The sequence below is a fragment of the Dermacentor silvarum genome, chromosome 10 (genome assembly GCF_013339745.2).
Source record: "Dermacentor silvarum isolate Dsil-2018 chromosome 10, BIME_Dsil_1.4, whole genome shotgun sequence".
Lineage (NCBI taxonomy): Eukaryota > Metazoa > Arthropoda > Arachnida > Ixodida > Ixodidae > Dermacentor > Dermacentor silvarum.
Genome location: NC_051163.1, coordinates 67,861,335 through 67,886,535, shown reverse-complemented (window position 1 = coordinate 67,886,535; position 25,201 = coordinate 67,861,335). Strand labels below are relative to the sequence as shown.

General features: G+C 49.0%; 1 protein-coding gene across 1 annotated transcript; it reads left to right on the top strand.

Moving 5' to 3' along the window:
- The first annotated feature begins 7,862 nt into the window (after nucleotides 1-7,862).
- LOC119465961 (NADPH oxidase 5-like) lies at nucleotides 7,863-14,671 on the top strand. Its single transcript, XM_037726440.2, has 3 exons — nucleotides 7,863-9,931; nucleotides 11,474-11,838; nucleotides 13,856-14,671. Exons 1-3 carry the CDS (start codon nucleotides 8,243-8,245, stop codon nucleotides 14,340-14,342), a joined length of 2,541 nt encoding a protein of 846 aa, XP_037582368.1. The 5' UTR covers nucleotides 7,863-8,242; the 3' UTR covers nucleotides 14,343-14,671.
- Nucleotides 14,672-25,201: the final 10,530 nt, after the last annotated feature.

Sequence of the window (25,201 nt, the reverse complement as noted above, 5' to 3'; positions counted from 1 at the left end):
GAACTAATGCTACCGCTAAGACAAACACTGTCCCTTCCATTTCTCTACGTCAGGGAGCAAGCTAAGGGCGGCGTGAACATAAGATCTGAAAAGGCCGACGGCATTGGAAGAAACAAGAAACTACCTAACGTACACAGCCAAGCCTAGGCAGTGTGGCCGCCAACGCATTGAAACCATCATTAACAGTTATGCGGAATGGCATCTTACTCGCGAGCTCTCCTTGGTGCATTACGTGCGCGCAAGCGGCAAGGACAAAGATTCCCGGGACGAAGATCCCGGTTTCGCAAGCACTGTAGATACATGCTACCCAGTAGAATAAAACAACAGCGGGAATAACCCACAAGTTTGAAAAAATACCCATACGTCCAAGTACGCAAGGTCTGACAAATTTGCTTGGAAGTTGCGAAGCGTGTGAGCGCGAGGAGATCGCGAGCGGCAAACACGAGGTCGCACGGTGCGAAGATCCACACCCGCTGTCAGCTAAAGCGACCGTCAATATCTTACTAAGCAACATACTGTAAGGGGGCATACAGATTACTGGGAAACTAACACGCGAACCAGCAACGTGGTCGGAGTCATAAATGTCGAGCGGATTCCGGCCCACGAGCACGCAAATTGACGCGAATTACCGTTTACCGATTACGTTTCGCCAAAACAAAGTGAAGTTTCACGCGCCAAGACAAAGTGAAGTTGCACGCTACGAAAAAAAATTCCACGCAGAACTTAAGACAGCGTAAATGACAAAGTAAGCATATTAATTCGATTTGCCTTTTCGCCCTTTGTCTCGTGATCTGCAATTTGGCGGAAAAACTGCCATAATTCCGTCATTTAGATTGCTCTATTATGCGCGATGGAAACAAATCCACCGGGATGGTACTCAAATTAAGCTATCGGACTATATAAGCAGTAATTGTCATCGTGGAGCGAGTTTGGCAGGCGTGCCTGAATTCAACTGAATACATGGGGAAGCGTAGCGGTATCCTACCGGACACAATGATATTTTTGGTTTCACTGAACAACAACCGTAACGAGCACATAAAACAAACCTTTGTTTGCACCTTCTGGCAACCACTCCGCTTCGTCGTAACGGTTCCCGCCGTTACGACGAATCTTTCTACGGCGTTATTGAACAGGGACTTTTTTAATGTAAAATGACATCACTAAAAATCCTCCTTAGCAGTTTATAAATGTCAACTGCTGTAAGATAGTTTCACAGATACAGCGTAAGTTTCTGCTATTTTATATGCCATGTGTGTATGGGCCAAAGGCATCTCCGCCCAAAGAGCGCCAAATTTATATGTGGTGCAATGCACACTTCACTGCAGCGCACCAGTTATGTGGGACAAGACACAAGCAAAAAATCACAGCATATCCACGAAGTGAATCATGATGAGTGGGCGAAGCACCGGGGGATCATTCTGGTAATCCACAGCTGCGGACGAGAGATAAAGAGAGCGCGCTTCGGGAATGAGCGCCCTTGTTCAATGCAGCGCCCCTATCTACGGACGAGAAAGAGAGCGCGCGTCGGAAACGAACGCCCTTGTGCACCGCAGCGCCCCTAGCTACGGACGAGAGAGAAAGAGAGCGCGCGTCGGGAACGAGAGAAAGAGAACGCGCGTCGGGAACGAACGCCCTTGTGCACCGCAGCGCACCTAGCTACGGACGAGAGAGAAAAACGCCGGAAGCGTTCTCCGGAAGCCGGAAGCTGGCTTCCGTAACCGGAAGCGGAACCGGAAGCGGAAGTCGGCTTCTGGGTACACTATACATATACATATATATGTATATATGCGTATACATACATACATAGCGGTCTCCATGCCAACCAGAGCTACGGACTTACTCCATCTAGTAAACACTTCATAAAACTACAGGTGGCTGCCACTTACGCCTTCTAGTGAACACTTCATAAAACTACAGGTGGCTACATACGGAGGAAGGACAGACCCACGCCGTAAGGAGCTTCGCCCCTAAAAATAGACAAGCGCACTGTCTAGAAATTTTATTGGAACCTAAGTGGAACGATAACTGGATCACACAACATGACCTCCACATTAGTTCCACATGAGATCCACTTATATGTCTCGTTCCTCTTATTAACAGTTCAGATCCAGATAAAAATATGTGGATCACCCTTTTAACTGGAACTTATATGGAACCAGATTAAGATATATTGTGGAGTAGCCGCCAGTAATTTGTTCATTACTGAGATTTAATTAATGAATTGTAATTAATTATCTAACTCTAGAAGTACTGTACTAATTATCAGTGTCAATGAGAAAGTTGTAGAGCAACATGAAAAACTCCCGATACAGCTTTCTGTTGCTCAATACGTGCTACATAAATGTGTTTTTCCGAGTGTCAAAGGAGCCCGCGAATACACGTAGAATTGCCGCACGACTGGCCGCTCGAGGCACGCTGGGGGGGGGGGGGGGGCTCTGGGGCTCAAGTTCCTTCCGGAGTTTTCCGGCTGGGGGGGGGGGGGCTCTGCTCCCCCCCCCCCCCCCGCCCGCTTCTCAAGATCAGTACCAGAGTCCTTTACCCACATCGTTAATGGTTTCTTTGAGTTGCCTCTACATTTTAGCTTAATATGTTATTGTGGCTAAAAGCTAATTGAATCATTGTTGATGCGGATGTGCAAGGCTTTTATCCATACTTTCGCTTTATTTCTGAAAACCCTGACAATAGGCAAAGAAACGTATTAGAAGCACCAACCGCGGCTACCTCATCTGTATTTTTAACTTCAACATGGTATATTAATTTCCAGTGTGAACACCCATGCACAGACACATTATATTTCAATGTGTACACAGGACAAAATTTATTATATTGTTACGGGGAGTATTTAATTAACAGTAAACGGCTAGCGCGTGTGTAGTCAAGACTGCACAGACCGCACAAGTTCGAGCAGGTTTCAGTCCGACAAGAGAGCCTCTGAACCAGTTCCACTACAACGTCTTTGTCATTGCTCGTGACATTATCCCCAGCCGATGAAGCACCGTCCCGGTGCTTGTTGTGGGCAAAATGGGTTATCACAGTTTTAAAATTTGAGGCGGGAAACATGTACGATGTACGATGTTTCTTTCGTCGTCGCGGCCGCTGCGTGGCCGACGAATGAAATGCGCCTGGAGTGTCCATATAATTGAATAAGACATTTTCAGTTAACACGTCATTCTTCTTTCGTGGTGCGCTGGTTATGGTCATGCAAGAGAGTATTATTTTCAAAATAAACGAGTAATATTCACTTGTTGGGCCTTCTCCTTTGTTAACATACTCAAAAAGTGATCGTGTGTATTTCTGCCACTGCTATTCTCAACAAGTTACCTAAGAAAATATTGCACTTTTTCAGACTTGCTCTTTTTTTGGTATTGAATGCAAAACCCTACGCAGATTTTTAAATGCGCGAATTTTAACCATAAAACAGGGCTTGACAAATGTACATGTGACGTACCTTACGCTAGGCTTCATTTATTATAAAACTTACCGTTTTTAATTATTTGGCGGTAGGGTGATTTGTTTTGACAGCCTGTTTATTATTAACTATAATGTTGTATTGAATCATGTAGATAAGCATTTGAACGAGAAGTTAATACGTATATAGGGTCAAACGTGGAGTGAAGGCAAAGGCCGCGTAGGGTAATGAAGGGTTTTTTCAGGCACTGGCGTACGATTCTTTTGAAAATGTTGTTGGCAACACTGTTTGGGAGCACTCCACAATTTTCTCACATGATTGATCCTAGAGCGCGCTGTACAACGTGGTATTTCGGCGAAACTGTTGTGCTGCAGTAGTTAGAACACTTAGAGTGTGCATTTACATGCAGTTGTTTTCAGAAGGCCATGGGAGTGAATTTCTTAAACAAACAGGCGACTGCATGGTGAAGCTGATGACAAGCAAATATCTATTGCCCGCAGTGGCGCTCAACGTGGTCATTAAAGGTGCGAACTTTTAACGAACAAAACTACGAACAAAGCGTGCTTATGAGGGTGGCGATGTGCGCTTATTGGTTAGTCATATTAACTTGCGATGACGTGTAAAACCCCAAGACATGGATGGACACAAGAAGGAATGACAGGAAGACAGTGCTGCTGTGTGTCTGCTGCATCAGCGATGCTGATAGCGCCCCGCTGTGTGCAATTCTCCGCCTGTGTGATGTCTGCGCGGCTCCGGAAAGAGCTCCCGCCACACGAGACGCTGCTCTGTAATGTGAATGCTAATATCGCTATACCCTATGGCGACCACGCGCTGGCTGAAATGCTACCACTACTTAGGCCTCACGTGTGAATGAAAAAAAAAACTTGACTTCATATTTTTTACGTGTGCTTAAGATCGTGTTCTAACGAGCTGTTGTATCAAGTCACATTATTTACCATTCGTGAGCAATGTAACCGCTAAGCGTCGACACAGACAGGAAACGCGCTCACGTCAACTACCTGGGATGACTACGGATAACCTCTGTAGTCATCCCAGAATAATTAGATAAGAAACAGGGTAAGCATGCAATACATATAAGCTTTACGTGATCACTATTACACTGTTGGAGCCCTGATTGAAAAAAAAAGAAAGAGGGAGATTTTGCAGTAATTGTTTGTATTGTGCCACGGCACATCATTGCGAAGGGCAACGCAGTTTTTGTAAGTATCCTTGCTGTGCCTTACTGGCAATACGTGCGCTTGATAACCGTACAACCTAATGGCCCTTTTATTCTTAGGAATCACTCACTGCGTTGCCACTCAGGCTACGGAAAGGCAATTAAAGAAATAAGCACGCTGAAGGCACAGATGGCCCTACAGTTATTGGCTGCCTGCTATAGAACAAGGTTTGACATTAGGGAGACACATCACAATAACACTTCGAAGGACATGAATCAATTGCAAGGCTCAACTCTGCACGCTCCTTTCCATCCTTGCTCGAGGCCCAGTATAGAGGGTATGCACTGACGTAATCGAGGTCCTCATATTGTAGTACAGCCAGCGCGGCAAAAGGATGCACGTTATATAGCTGATTCGCTTGTCTTCAGCAGCACAGGGTAAGCTGTGAATATGGCTTTAAAATGGCGTACGTGATGTCATCTGAGTACTTCCTGTAAGTGAAACAGCGGAAGCTGAATTGAATACGCCTTGCGCAGGAAGCGGAAATGATCTTCTTCTCTTTGAGGTTTTACGTGCCAAAACCAGTTCTGATTATGAGTCATGCCGTAGTGGAGGGCTCCGGATTAATTTTGACCTACCTGGGGTTCTTTAACGTGCACTACAACGCAAGCACACGGGCGTTCTTGCATTTCGCCTCCATCGAAATGCGGCCGCCGCGGCCGGGATTCGATCCCGCGACTTCGTGCTCAGCAGCGCAACGCCTTAGCTAACTGAGCCACGGCTGCGGGTGGCAAAAAGGACAAGAGTGCTTATTTTTTTTTTCGAGATGAGTACTGACAAAGAAAGCAAGGGTGAGCAATTCCACGCGTGTTAGCATTAGTTTATATCTTGTTTGTCACCATTGTTACTTTCGAGACACTGCGCTGAGATCTGCGCTGGGTAAACTAAGTTCGCTTGTGACGTTCGCACCGTGATAATACCCAAGCATAACGACCACGATGACGTCGGTGAACAGTGTCATCAAGCGCACACCGTCTTGTTTTTTGGCGATGACCTTTTTCACCAGATGGCCGCTACTGTATAGTCAGTGCAAACCGTCCATAAATGTTTTCACATGCCTTTTTCCAGCCATCACAGTAAGAAGACATAGCTTTCACGCTATGCATTGAATGGTTAGCACCATTACCACGTTCAAAGTGTGGGAAACAATGCCTTAAATAAAAAATACCAACACTGTTAAATCACTATGATTCGGTCCGATGTGATCGCTTGAAGCGAAAGCTTCATTACGCTACCTCGGGAAGCCGTCGGCGACTCAACTTTGAGAGCTAGAGGTCAAACCACAAGAGAGCATTAAGGCGCCTTTATAGACCGACGGTATCGGCACGCGGGCGAGCGTCGCCAGACGCCGGGCGCGTCGGAGTGCATTGGCCGCGCGTCCGGTTACGTTGGCGGCGCCAGTACGTCGAACCATCGGTCTAACTATAGCCACTGTTGTTCTCACCAACGTAACATAACGTGTGCGCGCGTTCACGCTACATCGGACTATGTTTAGGCCTTTACGGAGCCCTGAAAGGAGACATTGCCGCCGTTGCCCGAGTTGGGCCCGGTTGCGAGTTGCAACCAAGTCTCACTACTTTACTGGTCACCACAGTGTCTTCATAAGCATAAAAATGATGAATAAACACTGTATTCATTGCAAGCATGTCTGTATATCATTGCGAAACCACACCTCGGCCACAGCTCGACAATGGGCCTAGCCAGGGCAGTGATGCTTTCGCTATCAACCGGAGTTAACCAAAGCTAAACCACACCACTTTTTTACGTCATCATCCAAGGAACTCAAACTGATGTATACGGTTTCTATGTGATATCTGGTTGGGTTATGTATGTGTGTTTTTGCACATGTTCCATTGATGCTTTGAGGAAAGTGTGAGTGAGTAACGTGTCGGTGAAGCAAATGTATATTGTTATATATGTATGTATATGTGTGTATATGTATATGTGATGCTGCCTCCCTGCAGAAACAAGGGATTGTAGAGACGTCGAGCAGTTCAAGGATAGCTTCTTTTTCTACAGTCCCCCCACCTGTAAATGTACAGGATGGCAAATAAACAATTTCAATTTCAAAGTAAATGCAGTATACAAGGAAACGACACTGCTGTGGCATGTCGCACAGTACGAAGTAGCACACTTACCGCAGAAGCAGCGTCCGGTTCGCGTTGCTCGGTCGCTGAGAAGTGCTGGTGGTGAACGAAGCAGAGTACTAATGGCCCTGTCTTCGTGTTCATAGCAACAAAAGAAATTGATCGTTGGTAAGCTGTGTCCGACACTGCCTAATGAAGCAGCTTCCAGCCATTACGACACAGGTTTACGTCCTGCGGAGCAAAGCGTAAAATAAAAACAAAAGTTACATGGAATACAAAGCCATTCTGTTCATTACAGCTACATGTAGCTTTCCAACCAATTGGAAGAATACATACATAAGGGCGAATTAGACCAAGACAGGATAAGCTAATAACAATTGAATAGGTAGTTTGCGTTTATTCTAAAACTGACACCAGAAAAAAGAACATTTTTCGTTGCAATAAATATGTTCTTTAACAATGAAGCACGCTGTAGTTTCCCCCCCCCCCCCTTTTTTTTTATCCTGGTACTACAGCACTGAAGCTTTCTTTGCCGAAGCAAAGTTCCTCAATATGATTAGTAAGCAGCTTTGATTACCTGCAATTTGGATGAACAGATCACTTGTAGTACTCTAACTTGGCCACGATTAGGGGGCGTTGATTCCTCAGGAAGCTCTCGCACAAGTGTAGTCTCATGTGATATGACAACGTAGCTCGTAAATTAGACTGATGCTTTAACAGACGCATCCTGCTGGCGATGAACACGGTGATCTTGCTAGGCTCTATGCCGTTTTGGTTTTTTTTTATCCACGGACGCTATGCCGCATCGGAGCCACTGTGCGCGTCCGTTAACATCATCAACCGCAGTAAAGCGCGACGTGTTTCAGTGTTTAAGCAGCAGGCGGAAAGCACGCGCTGTTAGGTACACGCTGTACGCGTCGGCGAACGCTGTACGATACATGCGGTCACATTTTTTTATATGCCGACACCTGCGCACAACGGGCCTGCTTTGTTCTTTGTAAGCACCTCCGTTTTCGAGCTGCGTTTCGACAACACGTGCACAAAAAGGAAAAGTTGCTGAAGGCTATCATCGAGCGAACATCGGAAAATCGTCGAGATATCTACTTGCGACGAACGTGGCCATGAGCTGTGCGGCAAGTTCAGAGTTTTCCGGAAGGCGTTGAGGCAGCGGTGGCGCATTGCGACTAGCCGAGACATCGACCGACTGCTACGCAGGCTGGGACACCATTTATAAATCAGCTTCCATTCAGCACACTCGGCTGGCCGATTCTGATGTGTGAGGTTAGTGGTATTTAGACCACTGCAGCTACAGGACTGAAGTGCCATTGGTTTTCACAATCATTCACGTGCGGTGTGCTTTGGTCGGCATTCACGACTTGACAATGCGGCTGCATACTTCGAAAAATGTGTCCTGGAGGTAGCTTGAGCCATATTTCAGCCGCGACCGTACAAGGGCGAGTTATTCAAATTTTGATGAGAGGCTAGGTCGACTGGTACCAAGACACGACATGGATATCATCGCCAGGCTGCCCGAAGCCGAGTCCCCTACTGGCCTAACCTTCGAGAACCTGAGCCACCTGGAACGTGTGTTCCGCGAAGCAGTCGGACCCGGGCAAGAGTTGAACCGAGAACAGTTCCGACAGATCGTGCAGTCTCGCAACGCCTTCTTCGCCGAGCGCATGTTCCAACTGTTCGATACCGACAAATCTGGCACCATTTCGCTGGACGAGTTCATCGCAGCTGTGAAGCGCTTCGCCAAAAAGTCGCAGGACGACAAGCTGACTATCCTGTTCCAGCTTTATGACGTCGACGGCGATGGTCTCATCCAACCGCAGGAACTTAGAGACGTGATGCGAGCGTGCATGGAAGAGAACGGCCTGCAGTTTACCGAGTACGAACTCGACGAATTGACCAACGTGCTCTTCGAAGACGCCGACCGCGATGAAACGGGCTCTGTCACCTTAGACGAACTCCGCTGCCAGCTGCAGAGCAGACCGGGTCTTTACGAGAACCTGACGGTCAGCGTCGAACGCTGGCTCCTTCCACCCTCAAGTCGCCGTTCCGGGAAGCCAACGCTTACGTCGCGTTGGCCCAAGAAGCTTACGCGGATCTACGTGAGGAACAACTCAGTAAGCGTAGCTTTCTGCTTTTTCTTCTTCGCCCTCCAGTTGACGGTGTTCCTGAGTCGCATGGAAGCCGAATCGATGAAGCACCGGGACCTTAGAGAGAGCATCGACCGCTACTGGTTTCAAGTGCTGACCTGGCAGATGGCCGCGCTGGCCGGGTTGAATCATTCCGGCGACAGTAACTATTTCAGCACTCAGGACGGCGCCGAAGTCGAGTGGATGCCTGACCCGCCAACGATGGGTCTGCACAGCAAGTACGAGCTGGTGGCCCGCGAGTTCGGCCAGCTCCTGAACTTCGTTTGCGCTTTCACGGCGCTTCCAGTACTGAGACACTGTGTCACCTGGCTTCGCAGCCACGGTGCGGGCAGGTTCCTGCCTCTGGACAGTAGCATATACTATCACAAGCTGACAGGCTGGTGCATATTTGTGTATAGCGTTCTTCATACTCTCGCTCACGTGTTGAACTTCGTTCGCCTGTCTAAGGGTGACTGCCACATGCTCGCTCTCTACTTGTTTACGACCCATCACGACATCGGCTGGGTAGGCGGCACTGCGTCTCTGACCGGGTGGGTTCTTCTAGTAGTCCTCACTGTGATGGTCGTCTGTTCGCTGCCTTGCCTGCGTCGCAGCGGCCGGTTCGAAGTATTCTACTTCACCCACCTGCTGTACACCGTCTTCTGGTTCGTCTTGGTACTGCACGCACCCAACTTCTGGAAGTGGTTCCTTGTCCCCGGTCTGCTGCTCGCGATGGAGATGTTGGTGCGTGCCTGCCGGTTCTTCAGCTCGTACGGCATGACGACGGTGCTCAAGGGGGTCATCCTGCCCTCTAAAGTCATCCACCTCGTGCTGAAGAAGCCTCCCGACTTCGACTATCACCCCGGTGACTACATCTACCTCAACATCCCGTGTCTGGCGCGATTCGAGTGGCACCCGTTCACCATCAGCAGCGCGCCCGAGAAGGACGACGTCATATGGCTTCATATCCGCTCCTTTGGTGGCTGGACGAACCACCTTTACCAGTACTTCGACAACTTCAGGCGCGAAGCCTCCGAGCTTCCTCCATCCGGAAGGGTAAGGGAACAACGCAATTCTTCCTGCAGGGAACCCTGTAGACTATTGTCCATGACAACTTGATAATTAGAGTTATGTGTGCGCTGTCGAACTCGAACACTATTTGCATAGATGCGCTAGCCAATTAGGTTTGCTTACTGGCCTCACGTCAAGTGGTTACGCGGGTTTAAAACAACGGCTTTCTCCCTACATATCGGTTCTTGTGTCACTGGCTTCAGGATGAAACCTGAACATCTAGGGAAAATGTCTTGATATCGCTGCTCAGCCATAGCTACCATTTTAGCTTGGAACAACTAGCTTTTATTTTTCACTTAGTCTGGCGTAAACATAAGCAGAGCAAAGTCATTGAGCTGTTAGCGAGTTGCAGCTTGCTATTCTCTTTCAGAGGTGAAGGGCAGGTGCACTGCATTTTTGTTGGTGAAGCTTGTTTGTAATTCTTAGTTTGTCACCTGACAATAGAAGCAACGCGATTAGTTCGGTGCTATTCAGAAAGTCTACGGCAGAGCCATGTTAGCGCTATTGGGGAAGTCTATGGTCTATAGCGACAATTGAGCATTGTTGAGGTACCTTTAGCGGAACGAAGGCAAGAATGGCATGACTATGTAATCAGTCTACTAAAAAAAATTTGTGGCGTTTCAATTCGTGAACGCGGGTTACGGGCAAGCGTATGCACACCACGAACATACACAGCGAGCACTGCGGCGTCGAAGCACAAACGGAAAGGGCGCCCACGCGGTCGCGGACGCTACCTTGATCTCGACGGTGCAACGCCTAGGTGTGCCACAGGAAAGCGTGTGCATGCCTGCACAGGTGCTGCTGCCATAGAACTACATGCTTTTCACTCTAAATAAGATTACCGTACAGAAAATCGCATAAGCAAAAGATTGTTGAGTATGCAGAGCATGCTCAATAAGGTTGTTGCCAAAGGATTTTGCTACTGAAGCTGCCTACGGCTACACTGAAATAGTTCCATGTTGTTGTTGCTGGTTTTGTTGTTGATGCTTATCCTTGAAGGTGAATCGGCGTAGTGTGAAGGCAAGATATCATCATATATTTACGTCGTGCCAAGGGCGGTACTTGTGGCTGCATAGGTGTTAAAAAATGCATACAAAATCTTACCGCGCCTGTAGTAACCCTCGCCACCCGATGACCCCCGCCTTTCTTTATCATCAAACGGCATGCAGTTACCATTGCTTCTTTGTTAACGTTTTTTTAGATAGAGTACAGATACGCAAAACGTCGCAAGAGCGGAAAAGTGCGTGATAAAATGATGCATTTTAAATGTTGCAAACAAAGTTCAATACAGATACAGAAAAAGACTGAGAACACGACTATAGAAAAAAAAAAACGTGTACCGTGGTTTGGGTGCATGTAAGAAACCCAAGGTGGTCGAAAAATTGGCGTCCGACCGTGCAGTTTCATGTTGTTAAAACACACAATAGCTCTAACCGCTCCTTTCTTTCACAGACTCTGGCGTCATCCCTGAATTTCTAATATCCGCTTCGGACCGCGGCCCATTTAGTATATATTTTGCTTACGTAGGTGAGCGCCTCGGATTTGCGGCTGCGTTCAATGGACGGAATCGAGGGTGCCTACCTGGACAAGAACAGGCTCAGGGACTCGGAAAGCGTGGTGCTCATGCCCCGGGGTACGCAGCCGAGGGACAGCTGCGCCTTTCTGGACACCGGCCACGAACTGGAGGCCATCGTCGGCAGAGGCCTCGAGACGGGGGCGCGCTACGCCGACTACACGAGCCTGATCATCGCCAGGAACCCGTTGACGGTACGCATCGACGGACCCTACGGGTCGCCTTCGAGCCACATCTTTCAAGCTCAGCACGCCGTCCTCGTCGCTGCTGGCATTGGAGTGACACCGTTCGCGAGCATCCTTCAGAGCATCATGTACAGGTAAGCGTGCCGCTAGAGGGGCATTTACGTGATATTTCCGACTCTCCGTTCTTTTTTTTTTTGCGTTAAATGAAGGTCTTCGAGGTTTGTAGCAGCAGACAATTGTGGAGCACAGACACAGAAAGGAACGAACAGACGTGGCAGCTACGTCCACGTCTGTTCGTTCTTTTCTGCGCCAGTGTTCTACAACCTCGAAGAATAAACCAACTAGCTCAGTTGATGAAGCTTCTTGATGAAGCTTCTTGATGAAGCTTCTAGACCTCGAAACACTGAAAAAAAAGGGACTAGTTTCAGGGCGCCATACATGATTTATTATAATCGCTTTTCTACGGCCAGTTTCGGTTTCACTCCCCAGGAGGATACTGTGTTATGACGTCATGACTCAGTTTGTGGTCATGTGTGACCATGACTTTACAACGCTTGGACACTAGCTCCGTTGCGGCTCCTGAAGTTGCCTCGTATGCTGCTACTCATTGTGGGCTCAACGATGTAACGCCATAACGAATGTCAAGACGTCGCAGTGGCCTGCTCCCACGGGACCACATAATGCGTCGTGACGTCAGAACACAGTAGAAAGGAAATGAAAGCTGACAACAAGAAATCTATTATATTAAACTATTTAGGTGCTGTTAGGCATGACATTGCTTTTTAGGGCGTTTAGAGGTACCGCAGCTCTAAAGGAACATGCAAATAAAGCAACAAGACTAAAATATAGTGTTAGTACCCCTGTAATCCAGTGTTAGCCTGCATTTACTGTATGCGTACTTGTGCGAACGCTAGCATTACATTAGCGCACAATCGGCCTTCGGAAGCCGAGCGCGTTCAAATTCTGTGAGCTGACCAGCTTTTCATTAATTGGGAAGTAAAGACGAAGTATTTTGTAAAGTGCTAGAAAATGTAGTGCTCGTTATAAAAAAATCACATCATCTCACCCTACGGGCAACCATGGTGGGATGCGAAAGCATCGCAGGGGGGGGGGGGGGGGGGGTGCGCATCGAGTTTCCGTTTCGTTTCACTTGGCAACACAACCCAATGACAGTTAGTGAGAGAATGTATTGAGAAGAGAGGAGACGTTTGTACGGGGTTGTTCGGCACTTCGGCGTGCCGAGCCCGTGTTGCTTCCGTAGAAGTTTCCTGCCCACGTTGACGTTTACGTTCGGCTTCCCTGGTCCGAAGTTCGCGGTTCGCTTTATATAATAGAACAACCATAATGTGCAACCTAGCGCGTTGAAACGCTCGGCGCGTTTCGATTTGGCCACGAATGTATGCCTCGAAAGACGGAATAGAAGAAGCTTTATAATTTCCCACGTGCAAGCTATCGCGCTGAGACACTCGTAATGCTTCGCGTAAAATAAATGTGAACTACAGTTAAGTCTGCGGAGTTCTTTAGGCAGATGTAAGCCTTGTAGTGGGGAAGAGTCCGCAGCCATTGAGAGAGGATGACGAAGCCCGGAGAGCGCAAGACAGTGACCGACGCTCTTGGGCCAAGGCTGGGCTCTCTTCCCCACTACAGCCTGTCTATGACAGAGGACTATGATCCAACTACATTGCAAGCTTCAGTTACAGATAAATGCATTGACCAACACAGACAATGACATGGTTGCAACATGTACAACTGGTCTTTTAACATATAGGTACGCGGATACAGTACGTGACAACTTCAGCAAGTATAACCAAGTCAACGTGCCCGCGTGGCGATATGATGAAGACGTGCATCGGGCTACCTTGTTGTACATGTTATCTGTCCGTTTTGCGAGTTTATATGATCAGTAAATAGCCTGAGGAAATTAGCTAAGCATGCTTGAAAACATTTACCTACCCGACGTTTTGCCTTTATTGTTGTAATGACCGCATCTCCTCTTTTCCCGCAAAGTCTTCTAGAAGCAATAGAGTAAAGCATAGCTCGTATTACGCCACACTTCCTACTAGGTAGTCTGTTCTCATCCACTATGCTATTGTCTTTAGTAGCCGAGAGATGCTTCTCGTTGATTACCGGTATTTTATTTTGTCCAAATAGGTATTACCAGGCACGCTCCACGTGCCCGCAGTGCAGCCACTGCTGGGTCGAGAAGCTCCCGAGCAGCGTCATGAAGCTTCGCAAGGTGGACTTCATTTGGATCAACCGCAGCCAGCAGTCTCTCGAGTGGTTCGTGCGTCTGCTGAGTGACTTGGAGGCCGAGCAGGCGCTCCTGGGCGACGTCCTCGAGCGGTTCCTGGACGTTCACATCTACATCACGTCGGCGCTGAGTCGCACGGACATGAAGGCGGTGGGTCTGCAACTAGCGCTAGACCTGCTCCACGAGAAGGACAAGCGGTGTCTGATATCGGGGCTCAAGAGCCGGACCCAGCCCGGCAGGCCCGATTGGGAGAAAGTTTTCCAAGGGATCAAGGAACAGAAGAAAGGCAAGGTGACCGTGTTCTACTGCGGACCGCCAGCGTTGAGCCAGATCCTGCACGATCACTGCAACCGGCACCAGTTTGCGTTCCGCAAAGAAGTATTTTAAAGAACCCACATAGTGTGGTCGTGTAGATATTTTCTCGATTTTATGGTTTTTGGCTGATGCCCTTGTAGCAATAGCTGAGCGATAGCGACAGCTGGTAATGTAGACTGTTATTTTATGGTTGCGTGTATTTTAAGGAATCCCGGAGATACGTCCGCATGTTATTGCCGTTTGGTTACATTTTAGCAAGCTGGTTGCGTTGATTGTACTGTTAACTAACACTAAGTGTTCACGGTCATTCTCTTATACAAATGTTCTTAGCGTCACACGATAAATTAAAAAATAGGCTGAAAGTGTGCGGTTTTTAACGAAACCAATAAAACTGTTATGGAAGAAGGCTTTCTATGTTATCGCTACACTACCTTTATCAGACAGCGTTCTATATCACTGCTGCGAAGGCGAGAACGGCAGTGTTCTTGGTGCAGTGCGACTAGTTTAGTGCTAAACGAACGCGACAACGTTTTCACAAATTGGATGTTTCGCCCGAAGGGCGCAGCATTGAAAGCGACAGTAATTTTCGGTACTGGGCTCGAGCTTATTGGCCGGTGTTCTAACGGTACGAGGAGCGACAGGTTTTCGTGACGCAGCACCTGATGTAACTGCTGTTTTGTAGTAGTAACAGTGTGACTTCGCCAAGCCATCTACCAGGGGCCTTGCAAAGCTGGCAGGAAGAGGAGCAGCGTTCGTGGCGACGCGCTTTGATGGTGCGCGAGATGCATCCGACGGAAAACCATCTGTGTTCGTAGCTTCAAGTTAACTGTCCCCTCAGACTAGAGAGCCCACATGGAAGTGCTGTTTTAGGATGGTGACAACCCCTAAATTTTGACCGATATTTACCGCGAAATTTGGTGAGTAGCCAGTTTGACTCTCAATCTCGGTAGTAGTCGCAGCGCATTCCTGCTTTTTTTTTTCTCTTTTCTTCGTCGCGCTCTGATGTACCCATGTCGGTACGCGATCCATTAAATTTCTTTTATTTTGCACCAATACGCACATGAAACTTGCATACATCTATAATATACTGTATATAGTAGCCTTTTTCCTTTTATTTTAACACATCAAACTTTTTTTATTGCGATAGCAATTATATGGACACTCCAAAGCAGATTTCTGCTGTCGCCGTCACCGTGAGGTTCCGTATGATGTCAACGACGATGAAATCGTCGCCGTAAGCTGTACGTGCGAGTGAAAGGGAGCGAGGGACACGCGCTTTCACGGGGAGTGAATGCGCGTTCTGCGCCGTGCTGCCTGAAGGGATGCAGAATTGAGCATCTCTTTCCTCCTTTACAATTACCATATATATAGAGCAAACGCGACTTATTCCGTCACGCGAAAGGCCGTGGGGGGGGGGGGGGGATGGAGGGAAGGCGACGTTTAGCTGCGTAACCAAATGCTTATTTATATAAAACGTTGCGAGGCTGAGAAGGTGGGTAAGATTTCTGACGCTGCTCGACGAGTGTCCCATTCTGATCTTGTCGAAAACCTCCGAGCCGCCCCCAGAGGCACCGGCAACAGTCACTAACGCCGCGCGCGTTCGGTGCGAATGCGGGCAAAATGCCGACGGCGTCGACAACAGTTCTGCGCGTTGCTGGTGCTGCTGCATGTCCAAGTTTATACAGCTGATACAACTACTATCCTTACACCGTTTAGCTCTCTACTAATTTGCTACCGCAATTGATGCTTCGCCTTTCGGGTGAAACTGCGACATTTTTCGTGAAACCAATGTAAGTTTTGTGAGGCCAGGGCAACCCTGGAACACATGGTATGGGAGTGCGACCAGGGGTGGGGTTCCAGACGGGGTTGCAGGCCTCGAATCGAACGCGCTGGGAGATTATGCTGCCAAGGCCCCTGGATAAAAAAAAAATCGCAGCATATCCACGGGGTGAGTGATGATGAGTGGGCGATGCTCCGGAGGGAATCATCGGATCTCCCGCTTAAGGGGACGCTAGCACAAACGCGTTAGAGACGTGCAGTACTCTCTAGTAAGGGGGAGCGGCCACAGCGTCTTACGCAGCCATTTACACATGCCGGAACGTGCACCGCGTTTGCCGACGCCATCACATGACTGCTGAGAGAGTATACCCCCCGTATTCATAAACGCTCCTCGACTTGAACTTGACTTGCCACCGCCTTGGGCAGCGCGTTCGAAACGCGTTGAAGGTAAGGCGGAGAGGCCACAGCGTCTTACACCAGCTTCTTACACGGGCCGTAACGCGCTAGCACAAACGCGTTAGAAACGCGCTAGAAACGCGGCCTTTCGTTAATGTTGGGTATTTATTGCCATCGTGGTGCTTGTGTCTATGTGTGCTTCGTGGCGTAGTGGGCTAACGCCGCGCGCTCGGAAGCGAGGGGTCCCTGGTTCGATTCCACGCTACGGACACAACTTAATTTTTTTTTCTCTTTTTCTCAGACTGGTCACACACTACTACTACGACGAGGGACAAACGGGTGCCGCTTTAAGGAGCTTCGCCCCTAAAATTACTCCATCTCCCGCTAAAGGGAACCATGTGTGGATGCGAAGCAACGGGGAGATGTTCAGCTTGAGCGGGAGATGGTTTCGCGGCACGGACCGAGCCCTCATCGCGGCGCTGCACAGGAGAGAGAATGAGGCGCGCGCGCTCCGTCATTTTCATACCGTAGAACTACCGTGGCGCCCCCAGCGGAGTATGCAGCTGTCGCACCACCTGTCGTGCGTGCCTCTCCGGATTCCTAGTGGAGGAAAAAAGGGGGGGAGCGTAGGAGAGGAGAGAGAGGGGGAGGGGACGCGCAAGTCGACAGTTGCGGCCGCTGTTTTTGGTGAGGACGCCACTACTACGGTAAGCGAGGCAGACGCCGGTTCGTGCTACAATGTGGTTGCCTCAGGATTTATGCGTGTTGGTGAGCTTTTAGGGGCTTAGCTCCTTAGGGGCTCGATATACTGCCGACGTAACGTCGACGCGCGCGCACGCTGGGCGCAGCGACGCTACGCTAGCAAAACGCGAGCACTCTATAGTCTGACGCGTGGCGCGACCGCGTCCAGCGTCCGTCGGCGCAGCCCGGCGGCAGCCGGCGCGAAAGGCAGCATGCTGCATTTCACGCCGACGACGTTACCCAGACTGCACCGCGTCCGTGTTTCTTTCCACGCGGCGCTCTGCTCTACTGAGCATGCGCTGCTTTGGCTACGGCCGCGGCGTCGGGCCGCGTCGCGTTGGACTATAGGGCAGGCGGATTTGCGCCTGGCGGGGCATCGCCGACGTGACGCGACGAAACGAACCCCGGCGCGCGCGCGCGTTGTGAACGCCGGAGTATAACAGAGCCCTTTAGGGTCGAGCCTTGTCCGCAGCCGCGCCGCTGTAGCCACGCTAGTACTCGCCGCTCCCGCTAGATGCGCAGCTGTGCTCTCTTTTATTGCGATAGCAATTATATGGACACTTCAACCGGATTTCTGCCGTCGTCGTCGCCGTCGTCGTCGCCGTCGCCGTGAGGTTCCCTATAGATAAAATCTTCGCCGCGTGCCGTATGCCCGACCGGAAGCGTGCGGGGACGCGCGCTATCACGGAGAGCGAACGCACTCAATCTCCCACGCGCAAGCAAGGAAGCGGGAAGCCAGCGCCGGAGGGAGCGGGGGGGGGGGCACTTCCACTCTGCCAACAACCGCGCTCGTCGCTCGCTCGCACCGTCTCTTATCTCCACACGGCTCTGACCTTTGTTCGCCGCTCAGTTTCCGTTGAAGCGATAGACCGCACGTACCTTTGCCGCTGCGGCGTATCCGCTTGCTGCCAGAGTTTTGACGGTCGTTGTCTGCCGTCATTCAGTGTGATCTATTCATGTTTGTTTGTGCGCGCTCACACCACGCTTGTTCATTCAGTTAGTATCGTTCCCGACGCTCTCTCTCTCGTCCGTAGCTAGGGGCGCTGCGGTGCACAAGGGCGTTCATTCCCTACGCGCGCTCTCTTTCTCTCATTCCCGACGCGCGCTCTCTCTCTCTAGTCCGTAGCTATAGGGGCGCTGCGGTGCACAAGAGCGTTCGTTCCCGACGCGCGCTCTCTTTTCTCTGAATGATCCCCCGGTGCTTCGCCCACTCATCATCATTCACGTCGTGGATATGCGGTGATTTTTGCCGTGCGCATTCTCGTGTGCTTTTTTTTGTGTGATCGTGTGTGTGAGCAGCTTGCCTCATGTTTCTTGTACGGTTCTTTGGTGTGCGCGTGTGTGGCAGACGGTTCTTTCTAGCGGTGTGATGCGCGAAGCTGTTGTGGGCCGCTGTGCAACTCGAACGCGAGAAGAGACGCAACTGTGAAGTACCACGAATTCCCCTGCGATCTACAGCGTCGGGAAGCGTGGGTGAAGAATATTTCTCGACAAGGGCCGGCAGCGAAAGGAAGCAAATGGGAGCCAAGCGACCGGTCGCTGGTGTGTTCATTACATTTTACTGAGAATGACTATAAGAAGAACACGAAGATTAGGCTCTTGCTTCCGACTGCGGTCCGGACTGTGTTTCCCGCTTATCCGCCGTACACGCAAAAAAAGAACGCACAGACCAGGAAACGTTTTTTCGAACCCAGGAAAAACAGCCGGCCACAACTGTCAACTCAGCCGAGACGCGCTCGCCCACTGGCGGCGACGCGACGCAGCAGGCCGTACCTTTTTTATGTAAAAAGAGCCACGAATGAATTGATCAACTCCGGGCGGTCCAGAAGGCCCACGATGCGGCGGTGAGGCTTGGCTTTCCCGTCCCAACGCGGGAGCGGCCCGCAGTCTTGCCCCCTATGAAAACGGGGTGAAGATTCTTCCGGACCTCAATAAATTTTACTACCTACCTACCTAGCGGCCGTGCCACTGCCAGCGCAGAGAGAATATTGAAACGTGCGAGGGGAGTTCGGTTGAAGAGAAGAACGAAGCTGGGCTGGATCGGGAGTGGCACCGTGGTCTGTTTTCGCTGAGCGATAGCTTCGCATTCATCATCTTGTAAATAAACGCGATCCATCGTCTTGAAGTCTTCTTGATGGATGGAGAACTTTATTTGGTCCTGCAAGGACCGGAAGACGGAGCTTCGCGGCCGCGTCGTGGGCTTGCTGGACAAAGTCTTCTTGAAGAAACACGTAAATCCACTCCCGATTTTTTGTATTACAGCACTTCTTTTCATTTCAGGTGAGTCGAGCGGGCAGTCTTCATGGAGAGCATTGAGGCTCACTCAACAAAAAATTGGCACTCCTTGGGCACACTTTTCACCTATGTGCGGTAATCGGCACTTCTAATAACGACTTCAATATTCAACCTGTAATGTGCAACTATAAAACATGTTATTTACGGCCTGATTAGAGTCACAGTCGCGCGTGCAAACGCGGCTGTGGGAATGCTTCTCCGCGAACGGCTGTACCCGAGCAGTGGCGCCAGAGCGGGCGCGAGGAGAACTAGGCCCGAGACGCCGTTTCGGCGCCACGCAACGGGCCACACTTTTTTTTTTTTAGCCAGGGGCTGTGATGCTGCTCAGCTCCGTCCTCGACGACCAACTCTGGGCAGTCCAGTGGGCCGAGGAAGGCGCCAGAGCTCAAGCGCTCGTGGCCGACGCCTAGCAAGGGATATTCGCCCAATTCCCCGAATAACTCGCCGGACCTTTAAAGTTATTGTTGTTGTTCTTCTTCTTGCAAAGTTCCTTACAAACGGGAAGTCAAGCCAGTTTCTTGTAGAAAAGTAAGCAGCCTTTTTTTGCATTTTTTCTATTGCATGTCCTGCGACACTTATAAAGCAACAAGTTATAAGGCACGGTGGCGTGCTCGTGGTAGTATCTCACGCCAAGTATGTGAACTACATTAAGAATTATCGTTGCTGTTGAATTGTACGCAATATGGAAAGGGTGTTTTTTAAGGTGCTATAATAAAGACTGTGCTTACTAGCCTGTTTAACTAAAACGTAGACGTGGCTGCTGAGGCCAAAGTTTATGAAAAAAAAAGGCGAAAGCTTGCACTAGGGCGCGCAAAGCTCATGAGACAGCGTCTTGATGGCTTACATGTTGATGGCTTAATAGCATGTTGGCGCATGCGCAACACCAACGTCATGAGATCTTTCCTGGCCTCGCAAGACGGACTCATGGCAAGTTCTCCACAGTCGTACTTCGTCAAGCCCTGTGGAATCCGCGCACCGTCATCCTCTTCATGAATGCAGTAGGCTCACTGCGCGTTGCATAGTGCAGCTTGCAACACCGACACCGCGGTCCACCACGTTGCAGTGCCGACAACGCGTTCCAGCAGACCCGCTCCGTGAATGCGTCTCTCTCTCTGTCGGACTTAAGGCCGTCAGTGAGCGTTGCATAGCGCAGCTTGCAACACCGACACCGCGTTCCAATGCCGACACCGCGTTCCACTGTGTTGCAATGCCGACAACGCGTTCCAGCAGACCCGCTCCGTGAATGCGTCTGTCTCGCTCTCATTTTCTTTATCTCTCTTCCGAGCATAGCGCGCGAAACCTCTTCATCACCTCGCAGAGCATTGGCACGAGCACGTGCGAACGCGCTAGCTGTGGACGAAGACGACGCTCGAACGCAATCGTATGGTTCGAATAAATGCATTTTCTGCAAGGGTGGTTGCGTAGCCTAGAGAGAAAGAAGGAGGCTGCGTTCTGAACGGTCGCGTTTTACATGTTCTCAGCTTCAAAGGATTTATCGGCCCATTGCCAAGGTGCTGCTCACGCTTCAGCCAGCAGCAATGACTACCGTATTGTGCTACCTCGTCTTCCTACCGGTAAGCTGGTTGTAGACTCCCTTTTCCTGCATGCTGACTTAGCTGGTCGACCGTACAGCGCCAAAGACTTCAGAGACGCCCTTCGGAATGTTATTGACCTAAAGGAAACAAGTTCCATTGGCCAATTTCAGATGTCGCACGTGTGGATTGTGACGTGCAAGTCAGCATTGACAAAAACAAATATAGTCACGTGCAGGGATTTATCAGTGAAAGGAAGACGCTGCATCGTCATGCACCCTGAGCCCACAGAAGTAAAAATGAAACTTTTATGGCTACCTGAGCGTTTGGAAGACACCTACATTCGAGATTCACTCCAGGCTTACGGGAAAGTGAAATATATATCAGAAGAAAGCTGGAGAGTATTGGAGATGGAACAAATGCGTACTCTTAGATCGTGATGTGGTGTTGTCTCTTGCTGACGGAGTAGGTGTGGGTGACGTTCCACATCTACCTGTCTGTGGAGTGCAGAGCCTCGTACTGATTCCAGGCAGACCCCCGCTTTGTCTCCGCTGTAACGTGGCTGGCCACATTCGTCGCAACTGCAGAACCCCACGTTGTGAAGACTGCCGGCGCTTTGGCCACACAGCTGAAGAATGTGTGGTAACATACGTCGACAAGTTACGACATAGGACACGACCTCCAGATGAATGCTTGCATGATCACATAATGGATGCTACGGAGGTTCTAGACGCGACCGGAGAATTTCCATCTGCCGCGGACACCAGTTGTGCCAGCAAGTCTCGTCTAGACGTTAAAGACAATGTCATCGCAGAACTGCACAATGACAAGGAAGGTAGCAAAGCAACAGATGATCAGTCCAAGTAACAGTGCAATGAGGCGCCCGTAATCACACAGCCAGTCCCTGCCCAGCAAGCTAAAGAGGCAGCCGATAAGGACTCATCTGCTACACCCAAGCTTCTTGACACGTGCCCTGTGCTAGTAGAGGACAGACGAAGTAACGCGGATACATCAATTCCGAAGCGTCGTGCGACAAACACATTGGAAACAAGCGCGGACAGCGACACGACCAGTACCACAAGAAAAGCACGTCGCCGCAAGACATCGAAACACCCAGGAAAGTGCCGACGATCACGGTCCAGGAGGCCTGGTGGGGGTTCGGAGGGAGCCTCACCGTTGCCCTCAAGGACCGACCACATAGATCATTAGGTCCATATAGTGGTTAGTCACCATGGCGCTGACACAGCAACTTCTCTTCGTAACTTTGAATGTACGGGGCCTTAGGTCTTTGCAGAAACAGGCACAGCTTCGCCGGCTTTTATCTAGGCATCGCCTCGACTTCGTCGCCATGCAGGAGACGAAGATGACGAAACAGAAAGGGGCTTGCGACCTTTTCTGTCTGAGTATAATGTCTGCGTTTCGCATGCTCTTGGTTTATCTGCGGGCTGCTTCCTGTTTCTGAAAAATAGCCTACTTTGTTCCGCATTTAGTTACGATGTGGACGCTGAAGGCCAATATATATACTACGATTTTGCGTTGCAGCGTGTGCCATGGTGAATAGTTAACCTCTACGCATTTAGTGACGCTGCTAAACGAATTATTTTATTTGATACTGTGCCTAGTCTACTGGACTGTGAGCGCTGCAGTGTGTTAATGGGAGATTTTGATTGTGTATGTGATCCGAGTGATCGAAGGGGGATTAACATTCAGCGAGACAATAGTGGTGAAGTTTTGTCTGACGTGATAGAGAATGCAGGGCTCGTAGATATAGGAGCGTCGGGACAGGGTTCTTGCTCTTATACATGAATTCAAGGTAACTCTTACGCCCGCCTTGATCGAATTTGTCTCTTCATCACTCCTCTCCCGAGGACTGTCCTGTAGTACTATCCCAGTTTCGTTCTCTCATCATTGTATGGTTATCGCAAACATTGGTGAGAAATCTGTAACCAATTTCCGACCACAGTGGGCACTCTGGAAACCTAAATCTGAGCTCCTAAATGATCAGGAATTTATTAATCGCGTGCGTATGGCCCTAACAAGTTGTTTTTCTACAGACTTGCCATTATTTGCTGCTTGGGAACTCTTTAAGCAAGAGGTTCGCACAGTGACTATAGAAATTGGGTCAGTGAAAGCATTTTATAGAAAGAATGAAGAAAAAATGCTTCTCAAGAGCCTAACTAGCATTTACGAGATGGAATGCGAAATGCCAGGCACTTACATGGAAGACATAGAAAATATTAAATGTGTGTTACAAAAGTATTACGCACTGCGTTACCGAGGTGCGTGAGTTCGATCTCGAAGCAGGCGTGCTTTCGCACTCTGAACAGCGAACACGTCAAGCTTTACTTGATGAGCGACGTCACGGTAGTTCAAAAGTAATTTCGGAAATATACTCCAAAGGTAGTCTTGTAACAAATACGAATGACATAATTTCACAGTTTGAAAGTTACTACAATGCTTTGTTTAGTGCACCTCCCGAAGATCATGATGCAAAAGTCTTAGAGAGTTTTGTGTCTCTAGTAAAGCCTTTACAGAATAAGGAGTGCGCATTCATCAGTGGTACTGTTACCATTCGAGAAATTGAGCTAGCTATTGATCAGCTGCCTTTATCGAAAACCCCCGGCCCTGATGGACTTTCAAGCGAATTTTACAAAGCGTTCAAAGGAATTATCAGATCCATATTATTGGAATATATTTATTACAAGTTTAGAGGTGGACGCATTCCGCAATCTTTTGCAAAAACCACACCGTTTTAATCCCAAAAAGCTCAGATAAGGAAAAACTGCGTTCTGTTGAAAGCTACCTACCAATCACATTGTCAAACGTTGATTATAAAATTTTTGAAAGAAGTTTTATCTAATAGATTAGAATTTGCGATGTCGATTCTCATTGGTTCCCATCCGACGTGCAGAATTACAGGTCGATCAATTCAGACCAACATACATATCGCCCGTACACTTCTTGAGTACTGTTACGGTTCCACTGAGCAGCTTGCCATGCTCCAAGTAGACCTTGCTAAAGCTTTTGATCGAGTCAGTCATTCCTATTTATTTTCTCTTCTGGAACACGCCAATGTTGGCTCCATTGTGCTCAAAGGCGTTAGGCTTTGCTACACCCATTGTTCTACTCGTTTAGTTATTAATGGCCATCTCTCCAAACCCGTTGCTATCTGCTCTTCGAAAAAGCAAGGATGCCCGATGTCCCCACTACTCTTCGCCCTTTACCTGGAACCACTATGCTTAAGCGTAATTCAGTCAAGTTCCATCCATGGCTTCAACATACTGGGTAATGAGGTTAAGGTGTTAGCTTACGCAGATGATCTAGCGTTTTTCTGCACAGATAAGCCCAGTGTTGAAAAGCTTGTAGCTACAATAGAGAAATTTGGCAGCGTATCAGGAGCACAAATGAACTCCTCGACAAGCTTAGGCTTATGGTTCGGCTCCTGGTGTTATAAGCCAGAACAGTTTGCAGGCATTAAACGTACTGATGTTCCGCCAACCTATCTTGGCGTGCCGCTAGAAGCATATAAATTAAGCGCACACTATTGTAAAGAACGGGTTTCGGCCTTGCAAAGTTACGCTCAGACATTCATTCCATACCGACTTTCTATTTTCGGCAAGGCTGAAGCCTGCAATAAGTTTTTGGCAACCAAAATTTACTACGTATTGTAAGTTATTCACTGTGCCAGGCTCTACATCCAACCCTTTCACCGAATTTTTGAAACTTTCTTAAGGTCTTCCACTTTCGAGCCCATGAGGCGAGATAATGTTTTTAGACCAGTTAGTGAGGGTGGGCTCGGCTTAGTCCATCTTTACGTGCGGCAAATAGTGTCTCGTTTCTTCTTTTTTCGCGATGCTTCGCATCCTATAATTCGGCCATTCATGCAAGTCACATTTGTTTATGCTTTGCCTGGTTTAGTTGTTTCTACATTTTTTGCGTTTATGCTTGTTGGGGTTCATGCAAGAGGTTTACTTGGCAGTTAGTTTTCTGACAGTTCGGTTTTCCACTGAATACTTGTACTCCGTGTCACGTAAAAGGTTATACAAAGATTTACTGTTCACGCTATTTCCGCCTCCATTTTACTGATCACTATACATTGAATGGCCAGGCCACGATGTACTCAAGCGGGTTCGTAAAATGTATATATCCCCATGCTGCAAAACATTCTTTTATAAACTACATAGTGAA

Bases quoted from the DNA above. Each gene is read 5' to 3' on its own strand.
- LOC119465961 (XM_037726440.2), top strand. From the start codon at position 8,243: ATGGATATCATCGCCAGGCTGCCCGAAGCCGAGTCCCCTACTGGCCTA. The intron at 9,932-11,473 runs GTAAGGGAACAA...TTGCTTACGTAG, and splicing joins AGCTTCCTCCATCCGGAAGG to GTGAGCGCCTCGGATTTGCG. The intron at 11,839-13,855 runs GTAAGCGTGCCG...TTGTCCAAATAG, and splicing joins CTTCAGAGCATCATGTACAG to GTATTACCAGGCACGCTCCA.